The following is an 18,813-nucleotide window of genomic DNA, read 5'->3' as shown; positions in this document are numbered from 1 at the left end:
CAGAGTCATTAGGCCTATAGCACACTCCTACTCTCAATTTTGATTTCCCTATGCTTATGTCACACCAAACTGACTCGACACTGCCCTGTCCATCAATGTCGACTGGCTTCACTTCCTTGGACTTTGTGTTTCTTAACTAATAGCATAACCCCTCCTCCCCTCCTGTCCTGTCTATCCTTTCTATACACATTGTATTCCCCAAATTCCAGTTCCGCATTCCTTATATCTGTGTGACACCACGTCTCTGATATCCCAACAATATCTGCCTTTGATATCCATCTAAGGATTTTCCCTGTGATTCCAACCTGAGTAGTTAATGATCAGCAGCAAGAAATGTCTTCAGAGTGACCTAGATAGACTTCGGGGATGGCCAGAAAAGTGGCAGCTATGCTTTAATTCAGCAAAATGCTAGGTTTTACACCTGGGGAACAGTAACTCCAAAATAACTTATACACTTGGTAACGTCAGTTAAGGATGTCTTAATACCATTACACACTGATTGAATAGAAATCATGGGATACCTACCTAGTAATGGGTAGACCCACCTTTTGCCCCGATAAGGGCAGTCAAACAGTGAGGCATTGAGTCCATTAGTTCATGAAAGCGTTCCACGGGTATTTCCATCCATCCTTGCTGCACAGCTGTCCATAATTCCATCGCATTCATGGGTGGAGGATCCAAAGCTCGAACGGACCCTTCCACAGCATCCCAAAGTTGCTTCTCAGGATTCATGTCCGGTGAATGGGGAGGCCATTCCATGGTGGTAAAATTTGCAGAATGCTCTTCGAACCATGTTCTAGTCACTACAGCTCTGTGGGGAGGCACATTGTCTGTTGGAGGTGAATTGACCTGTGGTTCACGATGACCATGAACAGATGCAGATGGTCTGCAAGGATGGACACTTAACCTAGACTGTTCAAAGATGCATCCAGGCATACCAGAGGTCCCAACATGTTCCAGTTGAACACTCCCTAGACCATTACTGACCGTCCATCTGCCTGAACTTTCTTTGCTGACATGACAGGTTCATATCTTTGTGCAGTTTCCGCCAGATATGCACTCTCTTGTCCTCTCAAAATAACTGGAAACAGGATTCATTGGACCAGGAGACCTACCTGTAATCATTCAAGGTCCAGTGCTGATGTTTTTTCATCCAGTTGAGGTATAGAGTCCTGTGTCATGGAGCTAGCAATGGGACTCTGATGGGTCAATGGTTCCCATAGCCTATTACGGCTAATGATCACCTGATGGGGTTGTTGGAGTTGTTTCTGGCACCTCCCTCATTGAAGGCGGCAGTGATTTGTCACTCTCGTTCTCCAGTTGGCTGAAACAGTGTGAGACAGACTTCAATGGCCACTTGCATCCATCACCTTTCTCTGCCCATAGTACTATCCACAATGAGGTCTTATACCAGAAATAGTGTATTCCCGATACATTCTTGATACTGTCGAATGGGGATAGTGCAATTTCTGTACCACCTCCGCAATAGAGTGACCCATGCATTGGGCACCCACTGTCATCCCTCTTTCAAAGTCGGTTAACTCACGACATTTATCCATATTGACATCGAATTACCGTCTATGTGAATGTGGTGTACCTATCTACCTGCGAAGCGGTGGGTTCGTCCCTAGTGAGAGTGGTGACAGCATCATGTTTCCCAGGAACCAGGTATCTCACGAAATCTGTCCTTTCATTGTACTATTGTTAGACCTCACTTGGAATTCTGTGTTCAAGTATGGAAACTGCACCTACAAAAAACAACATCATGCTTCTTGAAAGGGTCCCAAGACTGGTAACTCGCTTGGTGAGATCGGCAAAAGGGTGTCCATACAATGACTTTGAATATGTGGGTTGCACAACTTGGAAACTAGGCACCTGAGAGGAGACTTGATTGAGGTGTTTAAGGCTCTGAGCAGCGAAAGTAAAGTGAATGAGAATGAAATTTTCATGGTTATAAATTATTCTAAAACTAGGGGCCATAAATTCAAGTTACGGGGGAGAAGTTTAGACTGGATTGCATGGGTGGCTGAGGCTGATAGTTTGGGAAAATTCAAAGGTCAGCTGGATAGTTACTTACGGGAGGAGGAAAATGCATAGGTTTTGTTTGCTTTTCTTTTATTATTTATTAATCATTTATTATTATTTAATTTTTTTTATTATTATTTTACTCTTCTTTTTTTGGCTGATGCAGCATAAGCCTTAGGCTTTCTTGCACCGTATAGCCATTACTAATACTAAATAATTTGCTATCATATTGTGTTCCACTTTGCAAATTCTGAAGAACCTGTGATAAATTTGTATGCCTCTGTGAAATACAGAGTTAAATTCTGTATCCATTTCTCTAGCTATTTCAGAATTTTGATTGCAGAGTTTTTATCATAAATTTTATGACTATTCCATTGTATAAGGCAATGGTCAGGCCACACCTAGAGTACTGTATACAGGTCTGGAGGCCTCATTTCAAGAAGGATGTAGAGCTGCTGGAACGAGTACAAAAAAGGGCAACAAGATTAATGAATGGAACAAAGGGGTGCTCTTACGAAGAAAGGCTTAAGTTTTGCAAATTACAGTGTCTGGAGACTAGGCACCAGCGAGGTGATCTGATAGAGGTGTATAAAGCCTTGAATGGTTTAAACATGCTCAATGCTGATGGGATTCTTCCTCTAGCTCAGAAAAATCACCTGAGAGGGCATAAATTCAAATTGAGGAAAGACAGATGTAGGATAGACGTGAGGAAATTTGCCTTTAGCCAGCGGGTGGTTGGTTGGTGGAACAGACTTCCATCCCTTGTGGTGGAGGTTGATAGCCTAAATAAGTTTAAGGCTCAGCTGGACAGGTATTTGGAACGAACAGAGGGGTGAAGTAGAAGTGGGGTTTTTTTTTTTTTTTTTTTGGCTGATGCTGCATAAGCTTGCTTTCTTGCCTCAAATGCCTCTACTAATGCTAATGCTAAAATGCTAATCTGCAGTTGAATGATTTGCTTCTTTGTGGCATAGTGCATCTACAGCTAACTTTATAGGTGGTGTAGATATAGCCACAGATAATAAATTAAATTCATCCTCACAGAAATTAATAAAAAAATAAAGCTTTCTGCACAAAAAATCTCAACTGAAAAAAGCTTTCAAGCATGGGCAGACCTTTCCAATGAATCTTGGAATCTAATGCATGATAATTTATTTGCCAAATTCTACTGCAATATACCTTTGTAAATATTTATAATTTTTGGTTGGTGGTTATAAAATCTTATAAGGTTATAAGACTAAAGTTATAAAATCACATAAAGGTGATTTTCTAACCCTTATGGAATAAATATAAACGATTATTTCTTTTTAAATTAGTACCGAAAAACTGGTATTTTTGTTTCAATACTGGTATTTGAATACTGGAAAAAAATTACCAGGATTATGGGATCTTGGTATTTGTAAGCCTTAGGTGAGAGTGTGACCATTATTTGACGATTGTGGTTAAGGATGGAGAGATTGTGTTAGTCTAAAGTTAAATCACAGTTATGGGGGTGGGGGTATGAAGGGAACCAGTTCTTCATTTATTAGTTTCTTATAATCTTGTAATCTCTGATACCAGTATTCTTGTAAACCCTTTTGTAGGCCTAAGTTGAGATTTGATTAAATCTTAAAACATTATCAGTTTGCATTAAGTGTATATATTGAGATAATATCAATTTTATTTTAAAATTTCAATAAATATCTTAATTGTATCATATGGTATGAGTATTTATAATTATAACTAAAGTAATAACTAAATTATAGCTATTTCATAATTAATTCTTTAGGATGAATAACCATGTATTCTTCCTCTTTACTAATTTGAAATAACATAGCATTACAGTCGTATGTCTAGGCTGCTTGATGAAAACTCCAGCAATCGCTGTCTGTTAATAAAATTGTTTTTGCTTAGAATACAAAAGTTATGTGATAATGGCGATTATACTAGGAAAGTAAAATCTACCTTTTAAGGCACTATATGTATATCAATGTTTATATTTTGCTTATAAAAAATGTAAATGTTTTCCTGTAGGTAAAAGTTCCAGTCACTGTTATTGTTTTGGATGAGAATGATAATGTGCCCCAGTTTGAAAATACACCTTATGAAACAAGTGTTAATGAGGTAACTGTTAGTTATATTGTAAAGTTAGAAACTTTAAATATTTACTCTTACAATATAGTGATTGAATAAATTCGTTTCCAGTGCACTTAATACTCTGGGAGCCTTCTAGAACTGTATTTCCCAACCTGTGATATGTGGACTTCTTGGGCCATGTAAACTTATGAAAAGTGGATGGGACTTGACAATAAGATAATAAGTTTTTTAATTAATTAGACAAAAGTTTTTTTTCTTTTTTTTTTTTTTTTTGCAATAGGCAACAGTCCTATTAATAGTGATGAGAGATATAGGTATGCGTATAACAACCTAACGTATACTACATATGTTAAGTACATATCATTCTATTTCAAAAATAGTTATTAATATATTTGCATGTGTAGTTAAATATTTTTTGTGGTGTGTGGCCTCTACCACAAATATAAACATGGGTGTGGTTTCTGCTTAAAATATAAAGTTAGTCTGTATCTGAAAAAAAAGGTTGGGAAAAAAACTTCTAGAGGACTATCACTAGTCTGAGAACAGTATTTGAACAAGGCCTCAAAATTCAGATGATTATACATATTCATTGCTTGAATATCTTGGTTATGTTACTGCAACTGAAATAACATGACAGAAACTAAAAAGTTTACTAAAGCAATCACTTTCACATACCACATTACAATGAAACAATACAAAATAAGACACAATGCACTGGCATAAAACTGAGCATTAAAGCTTTCAGTGACCCAAGTAGTCTTGTAGAGTAGTGTTTTAAAACTTCTACAGCCTGATACTCTTTAAATACTGTCCCTCTATTCCACTCCACTCTCCCCTCCTTCCTATCAAGTCTGCTTCTGATGTTCCATCACGGGGCAACATTATAATATTATTGTTTCCCATGCAGGATGCATAGAAGCTCCTCCACTCTATTCATAGTGTATTCATATTTATAATCAGCATACTTTCTAACCATTTGTGATGTTGCCACATACATTCTTTCCCAAAAATCTGGACAACACTGGATTCAAATGATGCAGCTCCTCCAGTAATTTGCTACAACTGTAGAGCAGTCCCATAAAGCCTGCCATATTTCATCATCATATATCCTATCCATCCCTGTATCCTCCCGGCATTTCCCCTAATTGCCAATATAATGACATTCAGAGCCAAAACACTGAATGAAATACATCATTCCACTTTAAGTACAGGAGAGGTAGATTAGATGTGCAGAAATTTGCCTTTAGCCAGCGGGTGGTTAATTGCTGGAACAAACTTCCATCTGTCGTTGTGGAAGTTGATAGGTTGAATAAATTTAAGGAGGAACTGGACAGGCATTTGGAGGGAATGGTGTGATTTTTTTTTTTTTGGCTGATGCTGCATAAGCTCATACATTTGCTTTCTTGCATCACATGCCACTACTACTACTACTACTACTACTGCGAGAAATCTTTGGCAAAGGATGCAAAGAAAAACAGAAAAGAGTTCTTTATTTATGTAAACTCTAGAAGGAAGGGAATGAATCAGATTGGTCCACTTGATATCGATGGGTCAACTGTTGATGATCCTGCTCAGGTAGCTAACAAACTAAATGAATATTTTGCATCGACATTTACACATGAGGAGTTATTCAAGGAGAGGAATGCCAGAGGTGCATTCAACTCTGGCAGTAAGCTAGGTAATCTTATAATAACTGAGAGTAAAGTGGAGGAGAAATTGTTGAAGGTAAACACAAGAAAGGCACCTGGGGTGGATGGAATCTATCCAGTTATATTAAAGGAGACCGCAAAGGAAGTAAGCAAACTCTTAGCCATAATTATGAGAGCTTCCTTGGACTCAGGGGAGGTATCCATGGACTGGAGATGCGCAAATGTGACCCCAATCCACAAAGGAGAATCAAAGGGAGACAGGTAATTACAGACCTCTTAGTTTAACTTCTGTTCCAGGGAAATTAATGGAGGCACTGGTTAAAGAAGCATTGCAGGATCATCTAGGCAAGACTTCAGTTATAGCTCGGACACAGCATGGGTTTGTTAAGGGGAGGTCTTGTCTAACTAATTTGATTGTATACTATAATGTAGTCACAAAGGAACTGGAAGCAAAGAATAACTTTGATATCATATATTTGGATCTTAGAAAAACCTTTGATACTATTGCACATAGAAGGCTTCTGCACAAATTGGAGCAGTGTAGCATTGGAGGCAAATTGCTGCTATGGATAAAGGGATGGTTGAATGGGAGAAGACAGAGAGTGGTAATCAATGGACACTGCTCTTTGTGGACTAATGTTATTAGTTTAGTCCCTCAGGGTTCAGTGTTTGGTCCATTGTTGTTTTCTGTATTTATAAACGATATTGATGATGATGATATATCAGGCTTAATGTCGAAGTTGGGCAGGGTTGTTAATAACAGTACACTGCTGCAAAAGGATCTAGAAAAGTTGAGCAGATGGGCTGAGAGTTGGCAAATGAAGTTTAACATTGATAAATGTAAAGTACTACATATGGGAAGCAGTAATCCCAGAGTAACGTATCAACTGTGTGGTACCACACTGACAGTGGTAGAGAATGAAAAGGACCTGGGGGTAATTGTGCAGTCAGATATGAAGTTTTGTGAGTAGTGCAGACGGTCTGCAAGAGTAGCTCATGGTATCTTGTCAATGATATACAGGAATTTTTCCAGCAGGGATAAGGAGGTGATTATCCCTTTGTATAAGGCGATGATCAGGCCACACCTTCAGTACTGTATACAGGTCTGGAGGCCTCATTTTAAGAAGGATGTAGAGCTGTTGGAATGAGTACAGAGAAGGGCAACAAGATTAGTGAATGGAACAAAGGGTTGCTCTTACGAAGAAAGGCTTAAGTTTTGCAAATTACTGGAGACTAGGCACCTGCGAGGTGATCTGATTGAGGTGTATTGAATGATTTGAGCATGCTCAATGCTGAATGGTTTGATTGAATTGAGCATTTGAATTGATTTCTTTGATTTGAATTGAGCATGCTCAAACCATTCTGATTGAATGGTTTGAGCATGCTCAATGCTGATGGGATTCTTCTTTATTTTGCTCAGATTAATCGCCTGAGAGGGCATAAATTCAAATTGAGGAAAGACGGTTGTAGAATAGATGTGCGGAAGTTTGCCTTTAGCCTATGGGTGGTTGATTGCTAGAACAAACTTCCATCTGTCGTTGTAGAAGTTGATAGCTTAAATAGATTCAAGGCAGAACTTGACAAAAATTTGGAGCTAGTGAAATAAAGGTGGTTTTTTTTTTTTTTTTTTTTTTTTTTTTTTTGGCTGATTCAATATAAGCTTGCTTTCTTGCATCATGTGCCTTTGCTAATGCTATAAAAGTGGCATCATTATAATATCTCTTATTGTGAAATTCTTCACAAGTTGCCTATCTATGCACTTTTGAATGAATAATGCTTCCACTGTAGAGATACTATTATTATTTGCATCTGAGTTTTGAGTGCCACCGAAGAGATGGCACCATTTTGCGAATAATTTTTCCTTCATCAGTGGGTAGATAGGCACCCAGAGTGAATGGGTATGCAACCCAGAAGTGAAATATTTGCATGATATGAAAGATGCCAGGTGTAGGAAATTAAATGAAGCATTTTATAGTTTTTAAGACCTCATACTGTAAAATATTTTACACATATTGCATAGTTTTTATTGTACCTTTATCAATATGCATTAGTAAATTCTTCTTGTATGAGTCTTTAAAAGGCATAAACTACTTCAGTTTTTAACTTTTTTATATATGTCTAGATACATTGTGATCTTTGTTTAGAATGTAAAATTAAGTTATTATATGAGTAAATTTATATTATATGAGTAAAGTTACTTTTTTACATAACTTTATTAAATAATTGTGATAGCATCACAAAAAAATAGAAATGAATAAGTAATTGAGAAGTTATTTTTGTTTCATTGTAGGATGCTCTTTTAGGGACTACTGTATTTAGTGGTATAACTGTTACAGATGCTGATGATGTGGGTAACATCCTACAGATTCGCTGTGCCTTTCATTCTCAGGTATTATTACTTGATGTTTTTTAAAAGCATGATTAAGTACAGATAAAATTGTCTTTTAACAGTTATGATCATTACATCTATGAATTATGAACGCAATGATTTTTCCCCAGTTTTCAAAATCTTCATTGTATTTGGCTATTTGGCTGTGTATGTGTCCATTTCTAATATGTGCTTTTCTTGTGTAGACCCTATGTTATTCTACCATATAAAATTTTCTTTACACAGTAGTATCACTAATGCATTTGTTATACATTTATTTCTTTAAATATTCTTAAAAAAATAAATAAAATAATAATAATAATAATAATAACTAGTAAAATTCATAGAAAGGGCTGCAAAGCCTCAAACTATGAAAATTTTAAAATAAGTACAAATTAGTGCATTGGATCATTTTACTAGTACATAAAATTGAAACAAACTAACCCCAGGGGATCTCATCTGGTGAGTATGAGCTTGGCACACCCACAGTCCTGAGTTGGATATGATCATTCTTCTCTTTCTTTGTGGCTGGTGCAGCATAAGCCTCAGGCTTCCTTGCACCATGTGACTAATAATAATAAGTTAATTAATTAATTAATAAGGCAGATAAGGCATCATTTTAAGGCATATTGTGAACTTCTCCTATTCTTATATCATGAATGAGAAATGCTTCCCATATAAAGAAGCATATTGTTACTTGTTCTCACTTTACCACCCAGATGGCACCATTTTGGGATAGCTATTACACCCACAATTGGGCAGGCGTGTTTGCATGCACCAAATAACCAAAAAACCAAATGAGCTGACAACCCAGTTGCGACTTATTTCCATGGATGTGCTGGGCAGTTCACACAAGCCCCTTGTTAAATTTTTGGGATGATTTTAGTCCCTTTTGAAGATTATTAGATAAGATATGAGATATATTAGATAATCCTCAAAAATTGGGGATTATATAATCCCTCTTGTTAAAATATTTATGATAAAATTTAACAGACTATTTTAACCAGGAATGATCCTTTATCTGAAATTCTTCTTGTTCAAACCCCATGTAAACAAATTAACAGCGCACCCTCTGCTTATTTCCACAATATGAGAGTGCCAAAAGGTTTCAATTTCAAACTCAGAATTTTAAGAACTACAAAGCCTCAAGTTTTGAAAATTTTAATCTAAGTACAAGTTAGGGCATTGCTTTGTGTCTGTACACAATGGTGAGCTGTGAATATTTTAACAATGGGCTCGCAATTTTTCCGACTTTCTATCCAGTAAATTTAATTGTCACGGAAGTGACGTCATCCGCGGCTTCCACCAGAGGCGCTTTCCACACTCACACTACTAGTAGTGTGATTAGAGCATGTGACACATTTTTCGTGACCGGCATGATGTCTCCAGTTAGGGGCTGATTTAGGGGGGGTGGACAGATGCAGCTTATTACCTCCTTAATCATGTGTATAAGTGAATGTGTAAAACATTCCTAGGTCTATCTAAAAAAAAAAAAAAAAAAAAAAACTTAAAAACCTGGTCTTTATGCCTCACCTAATGATGATAACTGGATACGACAGTGTCTGGAGTTCTAAATTTTTAGAATTTTGCTTCCTGAAGTTACTACTGCAGTAAGTATGATTGCAACAATACAAATATTTGTCAACAATTTATTTTTTTCGTCTTGCATTTTTGTTACATTCCATTGTTAAGTGCCCCTAACAGCTGCGTATGTTGCTTCAACTACAAGATCGGTACATCAATCGGTGCTGTTTTACACATATATTTAGATACGTTGCACTCACAGGTATACATCTCTTACTTTAGTTATCATAAATCCATTGTATCTTGTCTTCTAGAAATTATGAAAACCTGTGAATGATTAATAAAATATTTACAATAAAAATCTCTTATTTCGTAATCAATATATATAAATCAAAATACCTAAAAGAAATGTGAAGGATGTTTCGCATAAACCATCTACCACGCGTGCTCGGCACTTGTGCAACTTTTTTATTCGTCTTTTTTTTAACAACTAGGGAAATATAATGGATACATTTTTTTCAAGATAAAATTTTAATATTGGGAATAAAAAATAACATGAAATATTTCCCATATCACAAATAACATAAAAACTATCACAAAACATGCCACAATATAAAAACAAATATTACATAAAAAAACAAACTTTCTAGAAAAAGTACACAAAATATCACAGATTACGTGAAAAAAAATTATTTCCCAAATATTCCAGAAAAATTTATTCTAAAAATTGCCAATTTACTTCTTTATTAATATTTGTTGTCGATCTTCTGCTTTGCTCAATAGCTGAGCGATAATTATGGAGGAATGATTTGATGTAACGATCCGGATCAAATTGAAGCAATGGTTTTCCATTTAGATGATGGTCATCATAATCTGGAACGTGTTTAATTGTCACAATATTATCCTTTAAGGATAAAACAATGCATTAATAACTTGTCACAAGGTAATTTTTTTACTATCGATTTTGATTCCTTCAAATTCTTTCCACTTCAACATGCTCTCAATTTTAGCTTCATAATTTCCTTCAGAATTTTTCAAATTAGCAATAGCATTGATAGTTCAAATAATTAATTTATATGCTTTTACCATTGTAATGACTGGACCAGCGTGGTAGATTATGGTCCATTTCCCTCAGCATGAATTGTTGAGGAGGCTTCCATCCTGCAGTGGGTTGATAATGGCTGCACTTTACTTTTTTACTTTACCATTGTGATTCTGTAAAGCTTCTGAATGGTAAGAGAGCTCCTGCAAGATGTTGATCATTCATGCCAAATTTTTAAGAAATTCCAAATTTAAAAGGCAATTTAATAATCCCAAATATTCAACTTCTGATTCAAAATGTTTACACAAAGCGGGATAATTCCTCCAACCCGCAATTGACGTCTGCAAGCTACAAGCTGCCCATTGTGGCCCAAGCACACGACCGATCTTTATAGTTTCCACATCAATTTCTTTAGCAATCATCCTTAATTCGTACTAGTTTTTTGTAGATTGGTAATACAGTTTTTTTGGTTTTTTTTTAATTGCCTGTATGCCATTATATTTTAGAACATTTTCTACACAAAGAAAGGCATGACAAAGTTTCAAAATCTTCCAACATTTCATCTTCGTAAAGTTTATATAATATCTTAGTATATTATATAAACTTAGGGATATTATATATAATATCCCTCCCCCAACGTTGCTACTGTCACTAGTTCTTTGAATACTGTGTAAAATGTCAAATTCACATGAATATTCATCTACTGTGACCAAGTAAACATAGACAGGAGAAATTTACTGGAAGGCATGGATCACTCACTTCTCTGAAAAACATATGCCCATATGTCAGAGTAAAGGGGAACCACAACACAGGTTGACCAGGGGCTATCATCCGTGTAGGGAATCTTCTTAATCCTCTGACTGACTATGGAAAGCAGATTGATGAGCGTGACTTCTCGGACTGCATAGGTTTTGTGGACACCACTAACGTTGTGAAACGGTAATCCCCTTCACCCTTAATTCACGCTTTCTAATTACCTAAAGGCCAGAGGTGAGAACAATGCATACAGAGTTGTCTCTCCTAATCCATTCATTATACCTGGGAATTTTCTTCGTTCAACGGAAACTATTTTAAATGTAATTACCAAGGGGAATCAAAAAAATACGCTATAAAGAAGTTCGTTAAACAGAGGTCCAACTGTAATTAAATCAAAAATGAAGCAATTTTAAAATACATAACCGATTGATTGCCATTAAAATGCTGGGGATGGAGCCCCCTCTTGCCCCGCCATAGTTTCTGCTCTGGATACTCAATAATTGAATTCAGGATTTCATTTGTAAAATAAATGATTGTCTCAACAATGGGCTCGCAAATTTTCAAAAAATATAACAATGAGCCCACTATAGCTCACCACTGTCTGTATACATAGACAAAATTGTTTCAAATGAAAAGTTTATACAATATAAAAACAATATTATCGAATGCACTCATACTTCAGAACTATTAAAATTAAGATATTATAATTACATTTCATTATTCACAGCCAGTTTAAAAATCCAATCTTTTTTTGAAACAATCTTTGTAATTTATGATAATTTGTGAATAAAATTCTATGTAAATTTATTTTATATATATATATATATATATATTTATTATTTATTTTTTTTAAATAGGGGATTCATCTGAATTCAAGGATAGCCTCGTTATAATAAGCAAAAAGTTTGCCAACCTCTTTTGCCACTCCTTTCAATATAATTGGATAGATTCCTAATGGCCTGTTTACCTTAAATATAATAATTTTGCTTCTAGACCCTTTTCAGTTATTATAATTATTCAACTCACAAATGTTTTAGGTTAGTATCCTCAAGTTTAAACATATCCTCACATGTGAATGCGGATGATGATAGTTATTCATCTTATCAGGAACTGGTACAGGACCATCAGCACTGTTACCTTGTTCCATAGATATCAAGTGGCTAAGTATAGTAGATTCCTTTAACTGCTGTTCAGGGTTCTTTGAACTCTTTGCTAAAGTTTTCTCATAATCTGCCTTATCAGGCCTAATCCCATGAGTAAATTTATATTATGGACTGATTTATATTTTTAGGCCCCTGCTCTGATAATATACAATTTTTCATGCAGTTAAGATTTTTATACAATGTCTTTTCATTGGAATTAAATTTTGTGATGAAATTATTTGAAATGTGAATAATACAAATTATATCATGTGAAATTTCGTTATCAAGTAAAGTTTATTGTGTACAAAGCATTACATTAAGTAATTTAAATTCCTGCACAATAGAAGTACTTGAAAATTGGCAACATTTCTGGATTCAATGTTGAATCCTGTCATCAGACAAAAAATTGAGATATAAATGAAATCAAAGTTGCAAAAAAGTTAGTTTAAATATGGATTATGCAAAGAATTGCATAAGGAGAAGGGAAGAATATAGCCTTGTGTTCCTGTTGATCAGTGTTGTTTCTATAATCAAATAATAGTCAAAGGAACCAAAGGGTGATTGGGAAATATTTAGTAAGTAGTCTTTCTCTGTTATCCCTCCCCAAGAGGGAGAACACCTACTAAATTTTAAAATTTTGGCTCCCCTTTTACACACACACGCACACATGCGTGGTATTAGATGTGGTACTGTGTATCTCATATGGTTTCCTAGGTGGATGGCTGAGAAGACAAAGGTATTAGAAAATTGTATATGTAATGAAATAATCAATAATAAATGAAGATAATACATTCATATACTTACATGGTATATAACTATTTGATAAATAGTTCAGTATAGACTATTAATTAATATTTTGTAGTTAACACACACACACACACACACACACACACACACACACACACACACACACACACACACACACACACACACACACACACACAGTTTATTCATCTTCAGATGGCTATAAGTGGAATTACATTAGCAAAAACAACAAATATATTTTTTATTCTTATTGCATTTCATTTTCCAATTCTTATTAATTAATATATATTGATTGTTATTGGAGTCTGTTGAACATTTCAACATTTTCAGTGGGAAAGAAGCACACCAGTGTACCTGTATGTCATTTATACCAGTTAAAGATTAAATGACATTCAACCTTCCACTGGTGTCAATGGCCCAGTCTATGCAAACAAAATGTTCCCTGTACATGGATACAGTTAAGATAATCCAAGCAGATGCTTGGATTGTCTTAACAAGGCAAGCAGAGTCCATTGCTGTGTGAGATTCTCACCACACTCTTTGCCTACCTTCAGTGCAAAACCAAGTGTAACATGATTTGTCTGACCACATGACTTCTGTCCATTCTTCTGCTGTCCAATCATGATATTCTTGGCACTACTGCAAGTGGATTTTTCTGTATCTTTGAAACAGTTAACTATATGATTAGCTCAGTTGTCATTTGAGCCAATCATAGCACAATTGACAATTCTTTGTTCCAGATTTGAGATTGGAGAGTAAGAATCTCAAATTAAAATTTGGTGTATTATTAGAAGAATTTGAATCACTGAAGAAATCAGTGCTTCCTCTAGAGACAAATGTTACTGGGAAACTTGTCATGGACTCAAGATTCTAGATCTGCCAAGCGATACACTTTGATGGAAGCCTCAGAATAAAATAATCAAGTGCAAATTCCTCTGGAGTTCTTTTGGGAGAATCCATTGTCGAGGAAATGGGCAACATTTTTTGCAATAAATTTAGGTGGACTAGAACTAGGGTATGTTTGCCAGGAGCAGTGATTAATGATGTAGTAGTAGTAGTAGTGGCATGTGATGCAAGAAAGCATGTGTATGAGCTTATGCAGCATCAGCCAAAAAAAAACATCATCCCCTCCAAATGCCTGTCCAGTTCCTCCTTAAATTCATTTAACCTATCAACTTCCACAACGACAGATGGAAGTTTGTTCCAGCAATTAACCACCCGCTGGCTAAAGGCAAATTTTCGCACATCTATTCTACATCTGTCTTTTCTTAATTTGAATTTATGCCCCCTTAGGTTCGTAATCTGAACAAGTGGAAGGATCCCATCAGAATTCAGCGTGCTCAACCCATTCAAGGCCTTATACACCTCAATCAGATCACCGCGCAGTGCCTAGTCTCCAGCCACTGCAATTTGCAGAACTTAAGCCTCTCTTGGTAAGAGGATCCCTTCATTCCCCTCACCAATCTTGTTGCCCTTCTCTGTACACGCTCAAGTAAATCTACATCCTTCCTAAAATGAGGGCTCCAGACCTGTACGCAGTACTCAAGACGTGGCCTGACCATTGCCTTATACAGAGGGATAATCACCTCCTTTTCCCTGCTAGCAAAATTCCTATATATCATCGACAAAACCCCATGACCTACCCTGACAGCCTGTCTGCACCGTTCAGAAAACTTCATATCTGACTGCACAATTAATCCCAGGTCTTTTTCATTTTCTACCACCTTAAGTGTAGTACCACACAGTTGGTAATTTTCTCTCGGCTTACTTCTACCCATATGCAGTACTTTGCATTTGTCAAGGTTAAACTTCAGTTGCCACTTCTTAGCCCATCTACCCAAATTATCTAGATCCTGTTGCAGTAGCACACTGCCATTACTGTCATTAACAACCCTGCCACCAACAGACTGTCACATTTCAAAGGTAGGATAAAGCAAGCATTATTATTCATGTACCGACTGTTGATATTAAACACACATCAACTGATGATTTGTTAAACATGGTCCCATGCTGGAAAAAAAAAAAAAAAAAAATGGCATGAGCTAGTGGAATGTATGTGTGTTTAGAATTCTGCCCAGACACGATATTAGGGACTATATGCCAAAAGCCATGTAGATTAACTTAAGTAGTGAGGAAATTCCTGAAATTAAAAGCTTCCTTTGCCTTTAACAGCTACTCTCTCTCTCTCTGTTTTCCTCTCCCCATCATCCAAATTCGAACTCATCGATCACTTCCTGCTAATGGTTCTTGTACTGTCAACTCTATGATGTCATCTGGGCTATGGGTGATGATCAAGTCTAGGATATTCTTGCCCCTAATACTTTTTCTAAGATGTTGATATAAATAACAGTGATATTTGATTTAAATTTTTTTTTCCCCATGGTGAGTTACCCTTCCTCTTTCTCAAATCCATTAGGGACAAATTGAAATCACCCATAATATGGCACTCACACTTGCTAGATTACTTCTACTCTCATTATATATTTGCTTCCAACTATCTTACACTATGTAGATTCTATACTAATGTGCATAATTTCTGAATCTAGGAAAGCTTTTGTCATGCTTAGGTTGCTTTTATAGCATGAGGAGAATTCCACAATGGAAGAGTAATGAACTCGCCAGTTTAATAGAAAAGAAAAAAGGTGGCATAGAAATGTTACAGAATGATTAAAAGTACTGAAGCTTAATAACAACCACAAACTAGTCTGTTAACCACACAAAAGGCTAGGTTGGCAAAGGCAGATTATGAGAAATTGCTGGGTAAGAGAGAAGTAAGGAAAAGGAGTTTTTCACATATGTGAATTAGTAAAATAATAAGAGGAGTCTACCTGAATATAGTACGTAGAACACTTCCGTATGATACCCTCCAGAAATTAAAATGGAAAAAACAAAAAAATCGACAACTTACTGGTACATTAGAGTAAAATATAAATAATTAAATAATCAATTTAACACAATCCAAATCAATTAAAACAATTAAAAATCAAATTAACACAATTAAAAGAATCTAACGAAAATATTCAAAACGATTTTCCTTCCTGAAGCTGACAACGCTTTTCGACCGTATGTCGTGATCACAGGAATGAAAATTACCGAATCGGGTTAAACCTGAAACTTAAATAGTGATTATTTGTCTTTGCGCATGCGCGTAAAGGTCCATGCATCGGAGATCAAATATGGCCACCAAACATTAACAGAATTCTCGTGTAATTTAATTTCAACGGTTTCTGCAATTAATAGTTGTGTATAATTACGTTGAATGTTAAGTATTTTGGCCTCGTTAAATAAAAAGTTATGTTTTTCGTTAATGGCATAAAAAGCTAATTCTGACGCTGCTGAATGAGAAGCACGAACTGAGGCTTCATGTTGATTTACATGAATATTAAGAGAAAATCGCGTCGAACCTTGGTAAGACGAGTCGCAATCACCGCAAGAAATGTTGTATACCAGATCATTAATTTGTGTTGCCAATGCGGAAATAACCGATCGATTGTTCAGTATAGTGTGTAACTTCCATATTGGCCTAGCTACAATTTTAAATTCGGTATCTTTAAAGAATCTGTTAAGCTGTTTGTGCCACTGTTCAACATATGGGACAGAAATAAAGTATTTTTTGATATTACTATTGTTGATTGGTGTAGTATTTTGTATCCTATCCTTAGCCTGTACCCTAATTCAGTTTATTGTGGTAATGGAATAACCCCTGTTTAAGAATCTGCTAGTTAATATTTGTATTTCTGAGTCCAAAGCAGATTCCGTCGTTGAATATTTATAGGCATTTAGAAATTGATAATCGATTTTTTGTAGGTGAACGGGTGATAGCTAACATAATGTAGAAGCATACCGGTGTTTGTAGGTTTTCGATAGATGCTAAATTATATTTTATTCGAGTCCCGGGTAAGCGTGAAATTTAGAAAGTTTAATGACTTTGTATCCGTATCCTGGATACAAAGGGAGGATACGGATACATACGGATGAATATTATTAAACGAATGTAAAACGTCTTGGATAGTACTACTATCGGTAATAAATAGAACATTGTCTAAATACCTCCCATAGTATGTGATACGGGGTCGAAAAGGTGTCAAATGTATATGCTCAGTCGTTGAGAGATAGATCTTTGACATTAAGCCACTCAGGCTCAAACCCATTGGTAATCCAAAAATTTGTACACCTTGTCTCAAAAGGTGATGTAGTTGGCCTCAACTAACATTTTAATTAAGTGAAAAATTTCCTTAATAGGTAGCTTCGTATAATTAATCAGTGTCGAGTTTTTATTTAACCTATCCCAAATAATATCTAATGTGTATTCAACGTTTACATTCGTATATAACGAGGTAACATCTAGTGAGAATAAATTGTCATTGTCGCCGAGTCTACAGTCTTTAAGATTATTAAATAATGTATCGTAGTTCTTAATCCCAAATTGTATTACCTGTCTAAAGGGTTTTATAATGTTATATACATGTGTGGCTAAGGATGAAAATGCCGAGTTCCTGTAGGAAACAATAGGTCGAATAAGAAATCCAGTCTTGTGTAATTTTACCTGACCGAAAAGTGCAGGAATATTGTATGTTCTGGACTTCAATTCCTTTAACTGAACCATAGTAATGTAGTCATTTTTTCGATACATGGTTAACGTTTTATTGTATTGATTGACCAAATTGGTAAACAGTGCCGGGTCTACTTCACGATAAGTGGAGGTATCTGACACAACTGAATCTAACTTATTAATATAATCATGTTTATCTAGTATTACCATTGTATCTCCTTTATCTGCCCTCTGTATAATAATGTCCTTATTTCCCCGAAGTTCTCGTAAAGCTGAACTCTCATGTGTATTCAATTTAGGAAGTCGCGTTTCTTTTATGTTATTCACTACTTGGTTAACTTGTTGAATAAATACATCTTTTTGTGGAACATCTGGAACAAGTTGGAGTCAGACGGGATATCCCTAGCTGGATTGTAGGATGGCTGCAGGACAGACAGTTATGATTAATGTTTATTCTTCAGACTGGGCTAGCATAAGAAGTGGGTTTCCCCCAGGGGTAAGTGCTGGGTCACTGCTGTTCTTGATTTCCCTATGCGACATTGAAAGAAGAATACAGGACATCAAAATTTACAGATGGATTGGTAGAGTAGTTGATCATCAGTGCCAAGCAAGACTTTTTTTAAATGACTTGGTTAGACTTCACTGATGGTCATGATAGTGGCAGCTCTGTTTTAAAGTTCAAGGTCTTACATTTGGGAATGGTGGCCCCAAATTGGATTTTACACATGATGGGGGTTGAACTAAAAACAATACAGGAATAAAGGGATTTGAGATTTATGATACAGTCAGACATGAAGTTCTCTTAGTTTGAGGTGTATAAGGCTCTGAGAGGTGAAAATAAAATGAATGTGGAATTTTCACTGTATAAATGATTCCAGAACCGGGGACCATAAATTCATTCCAGAAAAGATATTTAG

General features: G+C 35.8%; 1 protein-coding gene across 1 annotated transcript in view; it reads left to right on the top strand.

Annotated features, from left to right (window-relative positions):
* The window catches only part of Cad87A (cadherin 87A), a 778,434-nt gene that overhangs the window by 149,431 nt on the left and 610,190 nt on the right, over nucleotides 1-18,813 (top strand). The window contains exons 6-7 of the mRNA XM_090378948.1: nucleotides 4,036-4,125; nucleotides 8,038-8,136. Coding sequence (XP_090235074.1) covers nucleotides 4,036-4,125; nucleotides 8,038-8,136 — 189 coding nt within the window. The remainder of the gene's footprint in view (nucleotides 1-4,035; nucleotides 4,126-8,037; nucleotides 8,137-18,813) is intronic.

The sequence above is a fragment of the Mastigoproctus giganteus genome, chromosome 8, assembly GCF_048544385.1.
Source record: "Mastigoproctus giganteus isolate SK-2022 chromosome 8, ASM4854438v1, whole genome shotgun sequence".
In the NCBI taxonomy this organism is placed as follows: Eukaryota; Metazoa; Arthropoda; class Arachnida; order Uropygi; family Thelyphonidae; genus Mastigoproctus; species Mastigoproctus giganteus.
This window is presented reverse-complemented; position numbering and strand designations above follow the sequence as displayed.